The 15,684-nt window shown below is 37.5% G+C and overlaps 2 protein-coding genes across 4 annotated transcripts; both read right to left on the bottom strand.

The window, feature by feature from the left end:
- Positions 1 to 4,604: 4,604 nt before the first annotated feature.
- Positions 4,605 to 8,977, bottom strand: LOC125473511 (T-complex protein 1 subunit beta). 3 transcript variants are annotated; one of them, XM_048576434.1, is made up of 12 exons: positions 8,672 to 8,977; positions 8,459 to 8,501; positions 8,313 to 8,369; positions 7,838 to 7,903; positions 7,621 to 7,732; positions 7,268 to 7,396; positions 7,079 to 7,150; positions 6,708 to 6,823; positions 6,528 to 6,604; positions 5,905 to 6,390; positions 5,160 to 5,475; positions 4,605 to 4,935 (listed from the first exon to the last, which is right to left on the bottom strand). In XM_048576434.1, exons 2-12 carry the CDS (start codon positions 8,462 to 8,464, stop codon positions 4,789 to 4,791), a joined length of 1,584 nt encoding a protein of 527 aa, XP_048432391.1. In that variant the 5' UTR covers positions 8,465 to 8,501; positions 8,672 to 8,977; the 3' UTR covers positions 4,605 to 4,788. The 3 variants fall into 3 exon arrangements, with proteins under 3 accessions (XP_048432391.1, XP_048432425.1, XP_048432453.1); XM_048576468.1 differs by having other exon boundaries at positions 8,682 to 8,977; XM_048576496.1 differs by lacking the exon at positions 8,459 to 8,501.
- An 811-nt stretch (positions 8,978 to 9,788) lies between these two features.
- LOC103927212 (L-ascorbate oxidase homolog) lies at positions 9,789 to 15,026 on the bottom strand. Its single transcript, XM_009336113.2, has 8 exons — positions 14,632 to 15,026; positions 14,417 to 14,526; positions 13,315 to 13,585; positions 11,481 to 11,583; positions 11,027 to 11,372; positions 10,580 to 10,945; positions 10,410 to 10,488; positions 9,789 to 10,276 (listed from the first exon to the last, which is right to left on the bottom strand). The coding sequence occupies exons 1-8, from the start codon at positions 14,776 to 14,778 to the stop codon at positions 10,064 to 10,066; spliced, it is 1,635 nt and encodes a 544-aa protein (XP_009334388.2). The 5' UTR covers positions 14,779 to 15,026; the 3' UTR covers positions 9,789 to 10,063.
- Between the last annotated feature and the right edge of the window lie 658 nt (positions 15,027 to 15,684).

The raw sequence follows: 15,684 nt of genomic DNA, 5'->3' as shown, positions 1-15,684 counted from the left end.
CTTTAATAAAACGTAATTTTGATAAATCAAACTTTTTGTAAACCATGATTATAAAACTTCATAATGCATAATATAAAACATATTCAAATAATGGAATATGCAATGCATGCTAGGCTAATATTTTATAAAGCATAATAGTTAAGAAGGGGTCCACTCACAGTTATTTTATCACCCGAGAGTCATTCGAATTAGCGAGGATGACGTCGCTTCCCGCCAATGCCTAAACACAATTAGGGACCATTTAGTAAAACTCTACTAAAACATTAGAATTTGGAAAAACGAACTGCGGATTCGGATTCGACATGTTGAAAAACCTAAAAAGGACCTCGGGTTTCCCCCTATATGCCACCGCACGAACAGCCAAGAGGCAGCGGCCCAAATGGCCACGAGTAGCCGCACTCGACGGTCGGCCACCTCGACTCGCCAGAAAGTTCAACCATTCTAAAAATTCTCAAATTTTACAAGAATGAAGATCTCAATGAGAGGAACAACTACTTTCATACCTGGGCTGAGTTCCAATTCGGTCGGAAAACACCCCAAATCGCCCTCGATCCCGCCGGAACCTTAGAAATAAGTGGATTCGATATGTCACCTTCAGTGGTCCGCCGCCCTTACAGTTGTTTGGGCTTTGTTCCAGGCCTCAAGGGGAGTTTAATGGTGGTGGTAATTGGAAGAGGACGTTTCAAAAATGGTGGATCTCGGCAAGGATTTTTCACGGCACCCACGGTGGGTTTTTCACCAAACTACAACTAAATTTCTTTTGATTTTGGGTGGAAATGGAATAGGGAGGGTCGAGGAATGTTTTCCAGGTGGTGGATTGCCTTGCTTCGTCGGAGAAATGGCGAGAGGGCTGTTGGAATTCATCAATTTTGTCGGGTCGGGTCGAGTCAAAGAATGAAACCAGACTAAGTGATCATTCTCTCCTCTCTCCCTTCCCCTCCTTTTTCTCCTCTCATTCTTCCCGATTGCCCAACACTCCCCTCATTTCTCTTATTTCTCCTCCATCCATCTCTTTCATTTCCCTATTTTATCTTCTCATTACTCCATTGTAGCCACACATGTGGCACCATCAGATTAATGCTCCAACAATATACGGAGCCTTCCAGATTTATGGTCAAATTACCATTTTGCCTTCGACTTCATTCGTTAATAACTCATTTGTTATAACTCCAAATTACGATCCATTTGCGCCCACACGTTTGTAGCGACAAGTACTATAAGGATACACCGAGAAAATGAATCTTATGTGACACGACAAGGTGGTCAACAAAAGTCAACATATTTGCCTCGAAGGGCATTTTCATAAATTCACGTTTTAAAATTAGAAGAACTATAATTTTTGGGGACGGATCGTTACATCTTTTGGGATTGTAACTTTTTTTATTTAACTTTTCTATTTTCAACATTAAAAATACTTTCGGGACCCAATAAATGGTATGACTATCCAAGATCTTATGACATTTTCCTCATTTCCAAAAAGATTTCCCAAAACTAAAATTTCAATTTTTTCACAAACTACGTGAGTTATAACTTGTATTTTCAATTGATTTTGTGAATTTTTGCAAAATTCATCAAAAGTTTATTTTTGAGTCATTTTCGTCGCACCACATGTTTCATAATATTAATGTAGGGCATCCCAAAGATTTTAGACACCTAAAAATAACTTTTGAGCCCTTAAATTATTTTTATTTAATTTTTCTATTTTCAACAGTAAAAAATCATAAAAAATACTTTTGGACCCAATAAATTCCACGACTACATCTGAAGATCTTGTAACATGTTCCTCATTTTACACACAAAAGATTTTTTAAAACTAAAAATTTCAATTTTTTTTAAAATAATTTGTGAGTAACCCACGTCTTCAATAAGTTTCGCGAATTTTTGCAAAATTCATCAAAAGCTTATTTTCGGGTATTCTTGTCGCACCACGTGTTTCCTAATAGTAGTCTAGGAGATTCCTAAGATTTTAGAAACCTAAAAATAACTTTTGAGGGCTGTAATTATTTTTATTTAATTTTTCTACTTTCAACACTAAAAATCCATAAAAAATACTTACGGGACCTAATAAAAGGTACGGTTGCATCCAAAGATCTTGTAATATTTTATTCATTTCCCATGCAAAAGATTTTCCAAAACTAAAAATTTCAATTTTTCACATAATTCCTGAGTTACCCATGTTTTCAATTGGTTTTATGAAATTTTGTAAAATTCATCATAAGCCTATTTTCAAGTTATCCCCATCGCACCACATGTTTTCTTATATTAATTAGAACATTCCGAAGATTTTAGACACCTAAAAATAACTTTTGAGCCCCTTAATTATTTTTATTTAGTTTTTCAACTTCCAACTTTAAAAATTCATAAAAAAAAACTTTCGGAACCTAATAAATTGTACGATTGCATCCCAAGATCTTGTAATATGTTCCACATATCCCACGCAAAAGATTTTTCAAAACTAAAAATTTCAGTTTTTGTTACAGAACCCGTGAGTATAACCCGCGTTTTTAATCAGTTTCACGAATTTTCCCAAAATTTCAATTTTTTCATAGACTCCGTGAGTTATAACTCGTGTTTTCAATCGATTTTGCGAATTTTTGCAAAATTCATCAAAAGTTTACTTTCGAGTCATTCTCGTCGCACCACATGTTTCATAATATTAATGTCGGCCATTCTAAAGATTTTAGACACCTAAAAATAACTTTTCAGCCCTAAATTATTTTTATTTAATTTTTCTACTTTCAACATTAAAAATGTAACATCCCACATCGTCCAGGGATGAGGATCTTGTAAGCCTTATATGTATATTCTCATCTCTACCTAGCACGAGGCTTTTTGGGAGCTCACTTGCTGCAGGTTCCATCGGAACTCCGAAGTTAAGCTAGTTCGGGCTAGAGCATTCTATGATGGATGACCCACTGGGAAGTTCTTCTGTGAGTTCCCAGAAACAAAACCGTGAGGGCGTGGTCGGGGCCCAAAGCCGACAATATCGTGCTACAGCAGAGTTCAGCCCAGGATGTAACAATTTGGTATCAAAGCCAATCCCTGGACGGAAGTGTGATGACGATGATGTTGGGTCCCTAAGGGAGGTGGATTGTAACATCCCACATTGCCCAGGAGTGAGGATCCTGTAAGCCTTATATGTATGTTCTCATCTCTACCTAGCACAAGGTCTTTTGGGAGCTCACTGGCTTCGGGTTCCATCGGAACTCCGAAGTTAAGCAAGTTCGGGCAAGAGCATTCCCAGGATGGGTGACCCACTAGGAAGTTCTCGTGTGAGTTCCCAGAAACAAAACTGTGAGGGTGTGGTTGGGACCGAAAGCAGACAATATCGTGCTACCACGGATTCGAGCCAGGGATGTGGTGGAGCTCGGGCCAGGAGGTGACAAAAAATCCATAAAAAAAAATACATTTGGACCCAATAAATTCCACGATTACATCTTATTTTTAGGTATTCTCATCACACCACATGTTTTCTTATATTAATGTAGGACATTCCGAAGATTTTAGACACCTAAAAATAACTTTTAAGTCCCTTGATTATTTTTCTTTAGTTTTTCTACTTCCAACTTTAAAAAGTCATTAAAAATACTTTCGAAATCCAATAAATTGTACGACTGCATCCCAAGATCTTGTAATATGTTCCTCAAGGCTTAAATTACTATTATCACCTTCGTTATTGAAGTTTTTCTACGTATTAATCAAACAGGCATAATAGTCATTTTACTTCTTTGGTTACAATGGCAGACACTAACTTACAGTCTAATGATTTTCTTTATTTATAAGTGGATCTTAATCTTACCATATTGTTGTATAGATATAGATACATAATTGACACTTTAGAAACATGTGCAGTCAGCGAGAAGGCTCTCTTCTGGATAGCTGCGAAGCCTTCGATGTTGGTATGAGACTTTGTTTGCTTCCCGCTCTCAGGACAACCCCTTTTAACCTGTTTGGCATGACGTGTTACAAATCGGATAATATTGTGAAAATCCATAATGTCCATTATTGTTTTTGTCATTCATTGATCATAAACCACCAAAAACGCAGCAACCCCGATGATACTTTCAGATTCTTTCTCAGTTGCTCCACCTTGATGAGTAATCAAATTTAGAACATTGCGCTACAATGCTAAAACACCATGTTTTGACACTTGTAAATACATCACCTATTTTCAATACTACGTATCTTTTGAATGTATCGAGTGTTTTAACCATTAAATTTAATTTTCATAACTATTTATATCTTTTTATTTTCAATCTCAACTATTTATTTTTTGAATCATTCAATGCTAGATATTATTAAAAAAATTACAAGTTTGATACTTAATTATGATTTATATGCATACTTGCACATTCCTACTTCGTTAAAGCAGAATATCATGTATCATCATCATTGTATTAAAAAGAATCTGGTGCACTTTCAAATACAGCTTGTATAAACGCGAGGCAAGGTTGATACATATATCTCAAGGTTAATATAAAAGTTCTACTAATGGAAGGATCGACTCTCCATCGAACCAAATCAGCCGAAGGAGTGCTTTCACGAGCTCATGCCAATATCCACGATAGCAAGTCAACAACATAAATTCAGTGGTCCAAGCAAGATGACCGACCAAATAAGAAACATCCACTCAAAGATAAATTCAAAATAAGTCCTCAGTTACAATCCCGGCCATATCGAAAACTCATTTTTTCAAAACTTTGATCCATCTAACAATAACATCAACGTACAAAACCACATATTGCCAAGACAAAGGGCAGACATTAAAATACATCCGTTTCTGGCAAATCACATTCTATCTTCTCTTTTCCTTGGTGCACAGGTGATGATCTCGTCGACTCTAAGAATCATCTCTGCAGCCTCTGTTGCAGAGAGCAGGACGGCCTGCTTAACTTTAAATGCTTCTGATATCCCTCGTTCTGCCATGTCTCCTACCTGCCAGCATCAAAAAAATGCATGCATCAGATCATTATAAGAGTCCAGACAACCCGCAAGTAATTTCTCCCCATTAACATATATGCTTCGCTTTGCATGACAGTATCACATCACGGGTACAGCCTTCCAAAGCTGAGGTCAAACATCATGCTCAATATATTAAAGAAATGTCATAAATCTACTGTTTTGTTCATTTTTTTTTTTCTTTTCATTCTGGTACTTACTGTTCCAGAGATGACATCAATCCCAGAAGTGCATCCTTCTTTCTGGTGCTCTGCACGTAGCTTTGCAATCAACTCAGCACTGTCCAAACCGGCATTGTCAGCAATGATGGTAGGAATGGCCAAGAGTGCCCGCGAGAAAGCTTCAATAGCATGGGATTTCTTTCCAGGCGTTTTCCTGGCCAGCTCATCAACTTCCTTTGCCATTATCATCTCAGGCCATCCACCTCCAAGCAAAACTCTGCTGTCATTGACCGTCTGAGACAGCACACACAAGGCATCATGCAAAGACCTTTCAGCCTCGTCAAGAACGTGATGGCTGCCAAAGTACAAACATATCATACAATCATCCAACTAAAAGTAAAAAGAACCAATTTTAACTCTTTAACTGCAGGGCCAAAACAAAAGCTTCCTACATCTTTTTGGAGTATACTTCAAATGTAAATCCTAATTACTAGGTGCTACAAGGAATATCCATAAGCGGAAAGAAAGGGAAATACAAGCTGACAAGAGTAGCAGTTTCCAGTCAGCTAATAACAAAACCGTCAGTAACGCAAGCCACAAATGTAATACCTGCTACCATATATAAGCTACGGATGTATAGTACTCCATTTCATGTATTATCTCTCACATTTCATATACTATCTTTCACACACACACACGAGGTTAAAATTACATCTGTGTGGGCACAATAATATTAGCCAGTGCAGAACATTAGAAGAGAACAAAATGTAAATGAAAAAAATACCTCGCGCCTCTCAGCACTATTGTGCAAGCCTGACCCAGTTCAACTCCAGAAAAGTGGATCAACTTGTCCTCACCAATCATAATTTCCTCAATGAGCTTGCAGTGCCCACGCTTCACGGACTCTGGGTTATCAAAGGTTGATGCAATTTCACCACCAGTAACTAAGGCCAAACGCTCAATGCCATCAAAATCAGCATGCTCAATTGCAAGTATTCCAGCATCTGCAAAGAGTTCTTCTGGGAAATTGTAGATCAACTGTCTGTTAACGAAACAGTTAATTCCATGACCTATGATCTTCTGCACTTTTTCTCTCATTTTATCTTTCTCAGCCCCTTCAATTTCAGCAACCTTCGCCATTGAATCAACACGAACACGTGCCCCATAAATCTTCACTTTGTCTGTGTCCATTGCTGTGTTTGCGACCAAAATGTTTGCATTCTCTATGCGCTTCGGCTGACCAAGACCTATTTTCTTGTCAAGAATAAATCTGAAAAATAAAAACAGAAGTATAGAAGAAGTCATGAAATAACAAAAAGAATCCAAGACTCACATTCCAAAATTTCCAAAATTGTCAAAACTAGCAGTTAAAATAACATAAGCTCAAAAGTTCATTTTCCTTCTTACCCTTCATCTAAAAATGAATCTACAAGTGATCCACCGGGCTTCTTTATAATTTGGATAGCCTCTAAGTTGGTGCTTCCCTGCCAATGGAAACAGCTTGTTAAGTAAATGAAGACTAAAGAAAAAGATATGTTTTCAACGTTCAGACTGAACCTTAACTACTATACGTTATTTTACAATCACCTTTAGGCGCATCACAGCATCCACAGCTAGCTGTGCAAAATGTTCTTTGTCCTGAGAAAGAATTTTGGAGCTCAAAGTAGTCATTGCGATCTTCATTAAGTCCGACTTAAATTTTTCTGCACAATTCAGTGATGGCTTCACTTAGTTACAATTTTACAAGGCAAAGATAATGAATACAATGTCAATCAATTCAAAAGCTCCAATCTCAGATGGCAGCATGCATAAAGACCAAACCCATCAAATTCAATATTGAACATCATGTAACTACTAACTAGAATAACTCATATCAACAGCTACTAAATGAAAGTAGATCCATGAGGTGAAATATTCAATGGATCGGACAGAAGAAGGGAAAAATCAGTAGTGAATACCAGAGTCAGCCTTGTTATCCACAACCTTCTGCAATAAAGCATTACGAGCACATTCAGCTGCCATCCGATAACCTAAAAAATCAAACTTACAGCATTAAAGCACTAAAGTTACATGGCACCACATAAAACTACAACAGAACAGAACTACAAAACTAGTGAGATACGTGTTTGCAGAAACCTAAGACAAACCTGAAATGATTGTCATTGGGTGAATCTTTGATGAAACCAGCTTTTCAGCCTCCCTTAAGAGCTCACCCGCCAAAACAACAACGGAAGTTGTCCCATCACCAACTTCATCATCTTGAACTTTTGAAATATCTGACTCTTGTATTAAGGATCATCACCAAATGTGAGCGAGATCTATCTCTACCACTCCCATACACTTTCAGTACTTCAAGATCAAAGATAACTTGCCAACAACAGTTTTGGCCAAATAGATATGTGTCAAGTGATAAGTAGATAACTGAAATAGAAAAATATGTCTACAACCTGTAATAATCAGCATAAACAGTCACAAATTTAAAATCAAATGGTCAGGATACCAACAAGAACTTTAGCAGCTGCATTGTCAATATGCAGGGACTTTAAGATGGTGGCCCCATCATTCGTAACAGTAACCTCGTGTCCTCTTCCAGTTGATTGCAAAATTTTATCCTGTACAAAAAATATTAACAGGAAAGTAACTAACACAAGTAGGAAAGCATTGTATAAGCATTAGTGTCTATTAGTTTGGCAACAGATTAAGTAAGAGAAACTCACCATTCCCTTCGGCCCTAATGTTGTCTTAACCAAGTCAGCAATTGCCATTGCGCCCACAAATGAAGCCTAAAACAATACAAATTAAAGATAAGTTGTACATGGGGGGATAAGTCAGAATCTTGCCATATCCGTTTGAATTCGAATAGCAAAATGAAAATTGAAATTTCCTAATCTACATCTGCCTAAACTATTACATACTGAACAACAGTATAATCCAGGACAGTAGCGAATCGCAGAAGGCCTTACGAACACAACAAATTAAAGCCAAACAAAAGATTCAATGGAACACCTCATACATCCACCCTAATCCCACAAAAGTAAGTTCGAACAAATGCTGTGATTCTAGTCAAGAACATTATCCAACAAAATTTCAGGAAACAAAATCTTTCAATCATTAACCATGAAATTCATAGAAATAACATTTTGTTTACTACAAAACATTGTGCACTTTCAAAGCACGGTACAGGAAACTCACCAGTCTGGCGCGCTCTCCTTTCTCCTCACTAGCTTCATCTTTGAAAATTCTCTCCACCTATCGCATTTACCAATAAAATCAAATCAAACAAAAAAATGAAACCTGAAATTAAAATGCCAAAGTTTAAACTCTAAACATTTGCTTACCGCCATGGAATAGAGATATCAAAAAACTTCGGCCGAAAGAAAACTGTGAGATTTTACAAAACAGAGTAAAATCAAACGGCAAAAAACAATCCGAGCACGCAAATCACAAGGAAAATGAGAGAAGCAAGGAAACTTGAAGCAAAGAAAATCTGAAGTCTGTAAAACCCTAAAACGCAAAATCTTAGGAAACGGAAACCGTGAAAAAGAAACTACCTGATCTTACCGAAGAGAAAGCGAAGACGGAGATAGTGAAGGGAGAATTGAAGACTCTAGATCCCGCCCAAAATAACTGGTTTCGGCGTCGAGGGTTTTTTCACTCTTTCTAAGTTGAACCGGCAGCGCAGGAGTGAAAGAGAGTGTAGTGAGAAGAACCGGGTGTATACCTCCGCTAGGTTGCTCGGTTTTTCAAAATATGATGCATCAGAACAAGGGTTATGGAACGAACGGTTGGATTGGAAGGGAAGGGTGGTCCAGCGTGATTTCTAGCCGGTGATTGGAAATGACAAGTACCAGATGCCCTAGCGAAATCGCAGGAAGGCCCTACTGCTTTTTTCTTGTTTCGCTTTTATCTTTTTAACTTTTATTTGGTTTACAATATACAAAAACTTTTAATTAGGTTTTATTCGTACTTGACTTTCTTTAAAATGGTTGAAAATGATTTTAACGAAAGTCAGGAACCAGGAAGGCCCTATTGCTTTTTTCTTGTTTCACTTTTATTTTTTTAATTTTTATTTGGTTTACGATATACAAAAACTTTTAATTAGGTTTTATTCATACTTATAGATTTTTTCGATGCTTATTTTTAAAATGGTTGAAAATATTTTTAATGAAAATATTTTTGAAATCAATTCTTTATAAAAATACAAGTAAATCTTGTAAACTTAAAGTACTTCATGTGTTTTTAGAACTCAAAAACATTCTCTAAATATATTTTCAGTTATTTTAAAAGCACATCCAAACAACTCCTTAGTATTATAGTTTAGTGATATTCCTCTCCACTTGTAAGTAAAAAGTCTTAGGTTTGATTATCGCCAAAAGTGAATTTGATACCACATTATTGCTAACTCATTGTGAGGGTAAACTTATCCCCTCTCCTTTCCTGGTATAAATAATATTACATCCAAACAAGTATTCAATTTGTGTGATTGTCTCTGCGATGTTACTTGTATCATTAGTTTTTCAAATTGAATCATATTTTAACCTATTTTTGAATAGTTGATACATTTGAATTCCATCTTGCACATTATTATGCCTCTAAAATTTGGTCATGAGTATTGTCGTGATGAAATTAATTCAAAATTGTGACAAAATTTATAATTTAAGGGGGAACTTGAGGACAGGAGGGTCACCCAACCTGATGATAATTACTAATTAGGCATACGAAAACCTGGTACACTAACAAAAGGAATACAATCAATCTGTTATAGTAAAGAATTAATGTGACCTCGAGCTGAGGTCTTTGACATAAATTTATATATCGTAATCAAACAGCACCCCTGAAAAATCAAATTTGAAGCAACATGTCGAGTGGACTGTTGTTCTATCTTCATCAGCTAGAGCTAAAACTCCATCGCAGAGGCCCTTCACTCACTCCTAGTTTAGAGTTTACAGGGGTCGTGTGCGCCGGCCGCTTGCTCTGCCACATAGCCGCGCATTCCTTGGAATAGGGTATTCATCCCTAATTGAAGTGGATGAAGTATAAACACGCAGATATAACTGTTGTCCAAGGTACTGTCGTGCCCAAAACTCTGTCCTCAAGTTCCACATTCCCACGTTATCTAGCGGAATGTATATAGCCGTCCACGACTTGGGATACACCTGCATTCAAAGTAATCTATAAAATCAACCACATATATATACACGTATGTTACTGTTTTTCTGTTTTTTTGTTCTTCTCCCCATTGTCATAGTTAGAATGTGAGCATCAAATGCACAAGGAGTAATTACGTACCTGAGTGGTGCAACGTGAAACCGCATCTCTGAGATTATACGCACTCCTGCTAGCCGTTGTCCACTGCCCTCCATCCATACTGCAAATATTTGACAAGCAATTTCGAATTACTTATCAAGAAAAGACTGGATTAAATTGAGCATATGGAACAGAGGGTTGGGTATGCTTACCCAACAACAAAGAAAGAGTAACCATCAAAATGCCAGCTCTGAATTATATCTTCGTTGTTTTGGAACACAATCTCGACGAATGCTCTATAATCAGCACCCAGTACCGAGGTGTCAAGGTACAATCCCCCACCAGTAGGCCTGTCGGAGATGCTTCCAACACGGAAAACTCCTCCAATTTTGAAGTAGTCCGCGAGCTTCAAGGGAGTGTCTGCTGGAACAAACGACACGCTGTTCACCCCATATCTTTGCTTACCGTTCACTTGACCAGCGGAATTTTGTAGCACATAAGTTTTGGTTAAATTGATCAGTCCATAGTGGTATGAGCCCTGTGGGTTTGGCCGCGGTCCACTTGCTGTAAGATTGGTCCTGAAATAACATGCATGCGTAATGGAGAATGGTCAGGACATTAGTCCAATTTGATAGAAATAGTATGAAACGAGAAAGTACCTGATAGAGCGGGCTTGGTTCAAAGACCAGTCGACTTGGATGGTAGGTCCACCAGGGGGTGGGCCAGAGACTTTGCCAGCAGAGTTGGCGTAATGGACAGTGCCGGTTGTGGTGAGGATTGGAGAGGTGAAACGAGAGGAAGCTACAAGGTAGTAGTCTTGTCCGGGCTGATCAGCTGTTACAAGAACGGAGTAAGATTGGCCAACGTGTACATCAAGGGATGAGTAGGTGGTTTGGAGGGTGTGTGTTCCCTCTACTTCTACCAGCTTCATTTTGTGGTTTTGAATGCGGAAGTTGAGGGAATTTTGCAACCCAATGTTTGAAATTCTGAGCCTGTATGTTTTTCCTGCAATGAGATGCATAATACATATGCACCATTAACAATCTAATGAAGATTAATGTAGGATGCTTGTGATTGTAAAAGTTGATATCGACATTAACTGTGAAGGCACACCTTGCTCAAAATTAAGAGAGAATCCACCAGGACCGCGGCCGTTGATAAGGATTCCATCAGGGAGGGGTAGCTTCTTACCACGGTCCAGATGAGCCTTCAAGGTCTGTACAAGACAAATAAAATAATCAACACTGATAAATTAACAAAGCAATCAAAACTAATCAAAGTTGTTGTCGAGGTAGACGTGAATGTAGTTACATTAACTGAGCTGATGAGCTCGAATCTATTTTTTTGCAATTTAAATAATATAAAGTAAAATATTAGCTTGCATCAAAACAAAGAGGTCGTTGAGGGAGTAAGTGTTCCTTATTCCAGTTGTATCAAAACAAAAATATTTGGCAGGTTCTTGACTGCTTCCTTCCCTGCATCTTTCCTTCCCTGTTCACCGTCTTCTTTTTTCTCCTCTCTCTATCCAACAATTCTCCCACTATTTATTGAAGAAAGATCTAGGGCTTCATGATGGCTGCAAATCCTAAAATATTTTTGCATCCTACTAATTTTGAACAGATAAAAAAATTGGAAATTCCATATTTTCATTTGTCTCTCCTCCCTGCCCCTGTTTCTCTCTCTCTCTCTCCCAATTTCTCCACTGCAAAGCTTCATGCTTTATCTTTCCCTCTTTCTGGCCCTTCCAGTCGGCAACCCCCGCTCAACCCACCATCTGTTCATGCCACCATCAAAATTGTAGCCTCTTGTCAACCATCATCCCCCACCACCATAGCCTAACGATCCTCGCAACCCAAATGAAATCTAAGGAGCTGGAGAGGAAGAAAGAAGAAGGTGCTCCGTTTTACTTGGGTTAAATAACTAAACCAGAGTTGAAAGAGATTTTGGAGGAAAGCCCACACGTGTTGTTCTGTGAACGTGCCGCGTCACTTTTGTGCAGGACTTCCTGCTGTGTTTACAGCAGCGAAGTATTATTCTTCTGGCTACTGAGATATGGTTTCAGAGATTTACTGTTCGGAATTATTAGCTTGCGTCACAGGTCTGGGAGATAATGCGAGTGACCCACAAGAACAAAACAATGGGCTACAAGTTATATAACATTAAGACAAAACTGGGTCACCAAATGGGCCATTTGGAGTGGGCAGATAAAGACAGTGACGTGCTGAACACTGCGTTCGTGGTCCCACACACACACACACAATTATCCCCAGTCTCGCAACACCAATAAGGGTTACCGCAATTTCGATAACAAAAATGAAAAAGAAAATTGGTGCGTTAGATGTAAAATTTAGTCCTAGTTACAATTTTGGTCTCTAATCCAATCGTCATTATGTTGAGAGCTGGTTTTTTTTAGTAACACTGTTATAACTTAGAGCTCGGCTCTCATGTCTTATCTGCCTAAATTTTATATTGTGAAAGAAAATTTTATTGTTATTGTTAAAAATGATCGTTCTCTATATTGTGATAATTTCATGAACATCAATACTCACCAATGCTTAGTTCAACAACCAAACCTTTAATCACCTGTAATTCAAAAACCATTACTAGTTTTCCTTTTAGAGAAAATTTGGATTACAAATTGCTTTTGATTTTTATCTTTTCACAAAAAATTGCTTTCGAATGGAATAAAAACGCATAAGGGCTGGTTTTACCGACATAGGATCACATATTTCAAACAGGTCCAGCTGTCTTGAAAAGTAAGCGGTTACATGCCTACCGACGTAAGCGCTTTATGTTTTTGTTTGTTTTCTTCCTTTCCAAAATGCGCGAAAATTTCGGATGAAACAAAAAAAACACGCGGGAAAATGTATGCAACTAGGAACACGGATAAATTAATGTGTTTGATTTTAGTTGGAGAAGTAAAAAGAAGTGGAAATATAGGATTTACCGTGTGATTAGCCTTGTACCAATCACCAATAAGAACAGTGTAATCACCGGCAGGATCAGGGAAAGGGACGGGAATTCTGGGCCTGCTGAGAATTCGGATGCCTCCGAAGCCGCCGGCAGCCTTGTGGAAGGCGAGAGATGGGAAGTAGTAGAAACTTCCGATTTGGTCCTTGACTTGGAGAATGTAGGTGAAGTTCTTCCCCGGTGGAATTGGGCAGGTTGTTCCATACACTCCGTCCTCAAATGAATTCCTTCTTTGTTGGATTCCGTTCCTGTTTTTACAAATAGGATAATTACCCAAATTAAATAAACAATTAATTAGTTAAATAACCTCCTGCATCCTTTCACAGGAATTAATTAATTTACTGGATTTATTTTATTTTTTTCTTGTTCCTTGTGTCAAGAACAATTAAGCCAACAAACTTATAAAATCGTAGCATATTTTATTAAGAAACTCAAAAATAAAATAAAGAGCAATTTATATGTTAGGAATTCACCACCATATAGCGCTCTTATCTAGTAATTACTCATTCTACTAATGACTAATAACTAATGGTAGGAAAATTAAACATGAGAAGTCAAAATAAGAGGAGGTTGATTAACAAGAATCAAATGATTAAGCTCAGCCGCAGAGGAATCGAGTCGTTTTCTAGTTTCTAGATATAGAAAGCTGAGCTGGTGAGAAGTCACTAGTACCAGATTACTACCATTATTGTATTGATAACGAACCGGATCTAATTGAATTGTTCCTTCCATGCCTTCCCTCCAATAACAACAATTAACAAAACATTCCCCAATTCCCCAGATCTAAACTCAAAAGTAAAATATAAATACAAAAGAAAGATAGATAATAATGTGGAAACCAACAAAGGCGTCAGTCTGACTGTCTGAGCCGGAGGTGTACGTGCGCAGTTGCACTAACCCCGCACTCTAATCAAAGGCTTAAAAAATGAAGAGGGAAATCTTGTCTCTTAGGTTTTACTTCATATGTATTACAAATCATTAATAAAAAATTGATTTGGTATATAATCTTTGCACTAACTAGGTAACTAATCAGAGAGCCAGAGCAGAGAGAGCCAGAGAGAGTGTGTGCTGTGTGTTACCAGGAGAGGAGGAACGGCTCGTCCAAGCTGTTGAAGACGTTGATGATGAGATTATCATTGGTGACGGAGTGGATGTCTGGCCCCGGGAACTGTCCATTTATGAGTATTCCCTGAGATTAAATTCAACAGATCGGAGGAATCAGATACTGATTTGAGTCAACGTATTAAACAATGCCACAAACTGATTAAAAGATAATTAGATTTGGAGGATAAACCTTTTGGCGAACACCGAGAGGGTAAATGTCGCCGTAAGTGACATTCCATTCGAAGAATCTGTAGGGATCTTCAGCGACGGCCATGGAGAAGAGAGCGGCGAGACATAGCAGTGCCCAGATGGCACCTTCCGCTCCGTTTAGCGGCATTTAGTTATGCGTACGACTATGTGATTAAGCTAATGACTGACGGAGAGATTTTGGAATAATAAGGGAAAAGGAGAGCTGTGGAGAGTGACTTTCAAAAGAGAAGTGAGGGAAAGGGAAAGAGTGAATGGATTATGACATAATCGATGAGGACTGGAGGAGGAGGAGGAGGAGGAGGAGGAATGACACCTATATATTTAAGTGCGGTACAGACAACCACGGGTGACATGGAGCATAGCCGCCACCGCAGAGAGGGAAAGCTAATAAAAGCATAATCTTTTTCTCCTTTTTTTTTCCTGAAAATTATATAGTATAATTTATATTTAAAAGAGGTGGCAAGAAAATTAACTAGCGGTGGGTGTCGGTGGTGGTTTCTATTTGCATACCTATTAATTAATTAATATAACATCCTCTTTATCTACTAAAATCAATAAAAATATTATTATAGTCCTTCGTACGTAATTGTAATAAAATATTTATAAAAAAAAAAAGTAATGCTAAAATGATTAAATCTGTATACTAAATTTGTAAATTAAATACTATGTCATCAATAAGAAATAAGTATGCTAATCAACATTTAAATGATAATTTAATTATTAACTTCTATATCATTTAACTTACAAAATTTAGTTTCCAAATTTAACTTCTCTCGCATTACCGTAAGAAACAGGATAATGTTGGAGAAACTAAATTTGGAGACTAAATTTGTAAACTAAATGATGTATCACCAATAAGAATGAATACGTTTATCAATGCTTGAATGATAAATCAATCATCAACTTCTATGTTTTCAATTTTCAAAATTTTGTTTACAAATTTAATCTCCTTAACATGAGCATTTAAATATTTACATTAAAAAAATAAAACATTTGCTTGCAGCATCTCATGTAACTATAATTTTACTCCTCC

Source organism: the organism of the source record quoted next, unplaced genomic scaffold (assembly GCF_019419815.1).
Source record: "Pyrus x bretschneideri cultivar Hongxiangsu unplaced genomic scaffold, Pyrus_bretschneideri_v1 Contig1, whole genome shotgun sequence".
Lineage (NCBI taxonomy): Eukaryota > Viridiplantae > Streptophyta > Magnoliopsida > Rosales > Rosaceae > Pyrus > Pyrus x bretschneideri.
This window is presented reverse-complemented; position numbering and strand designations above follow the sequence as displayed.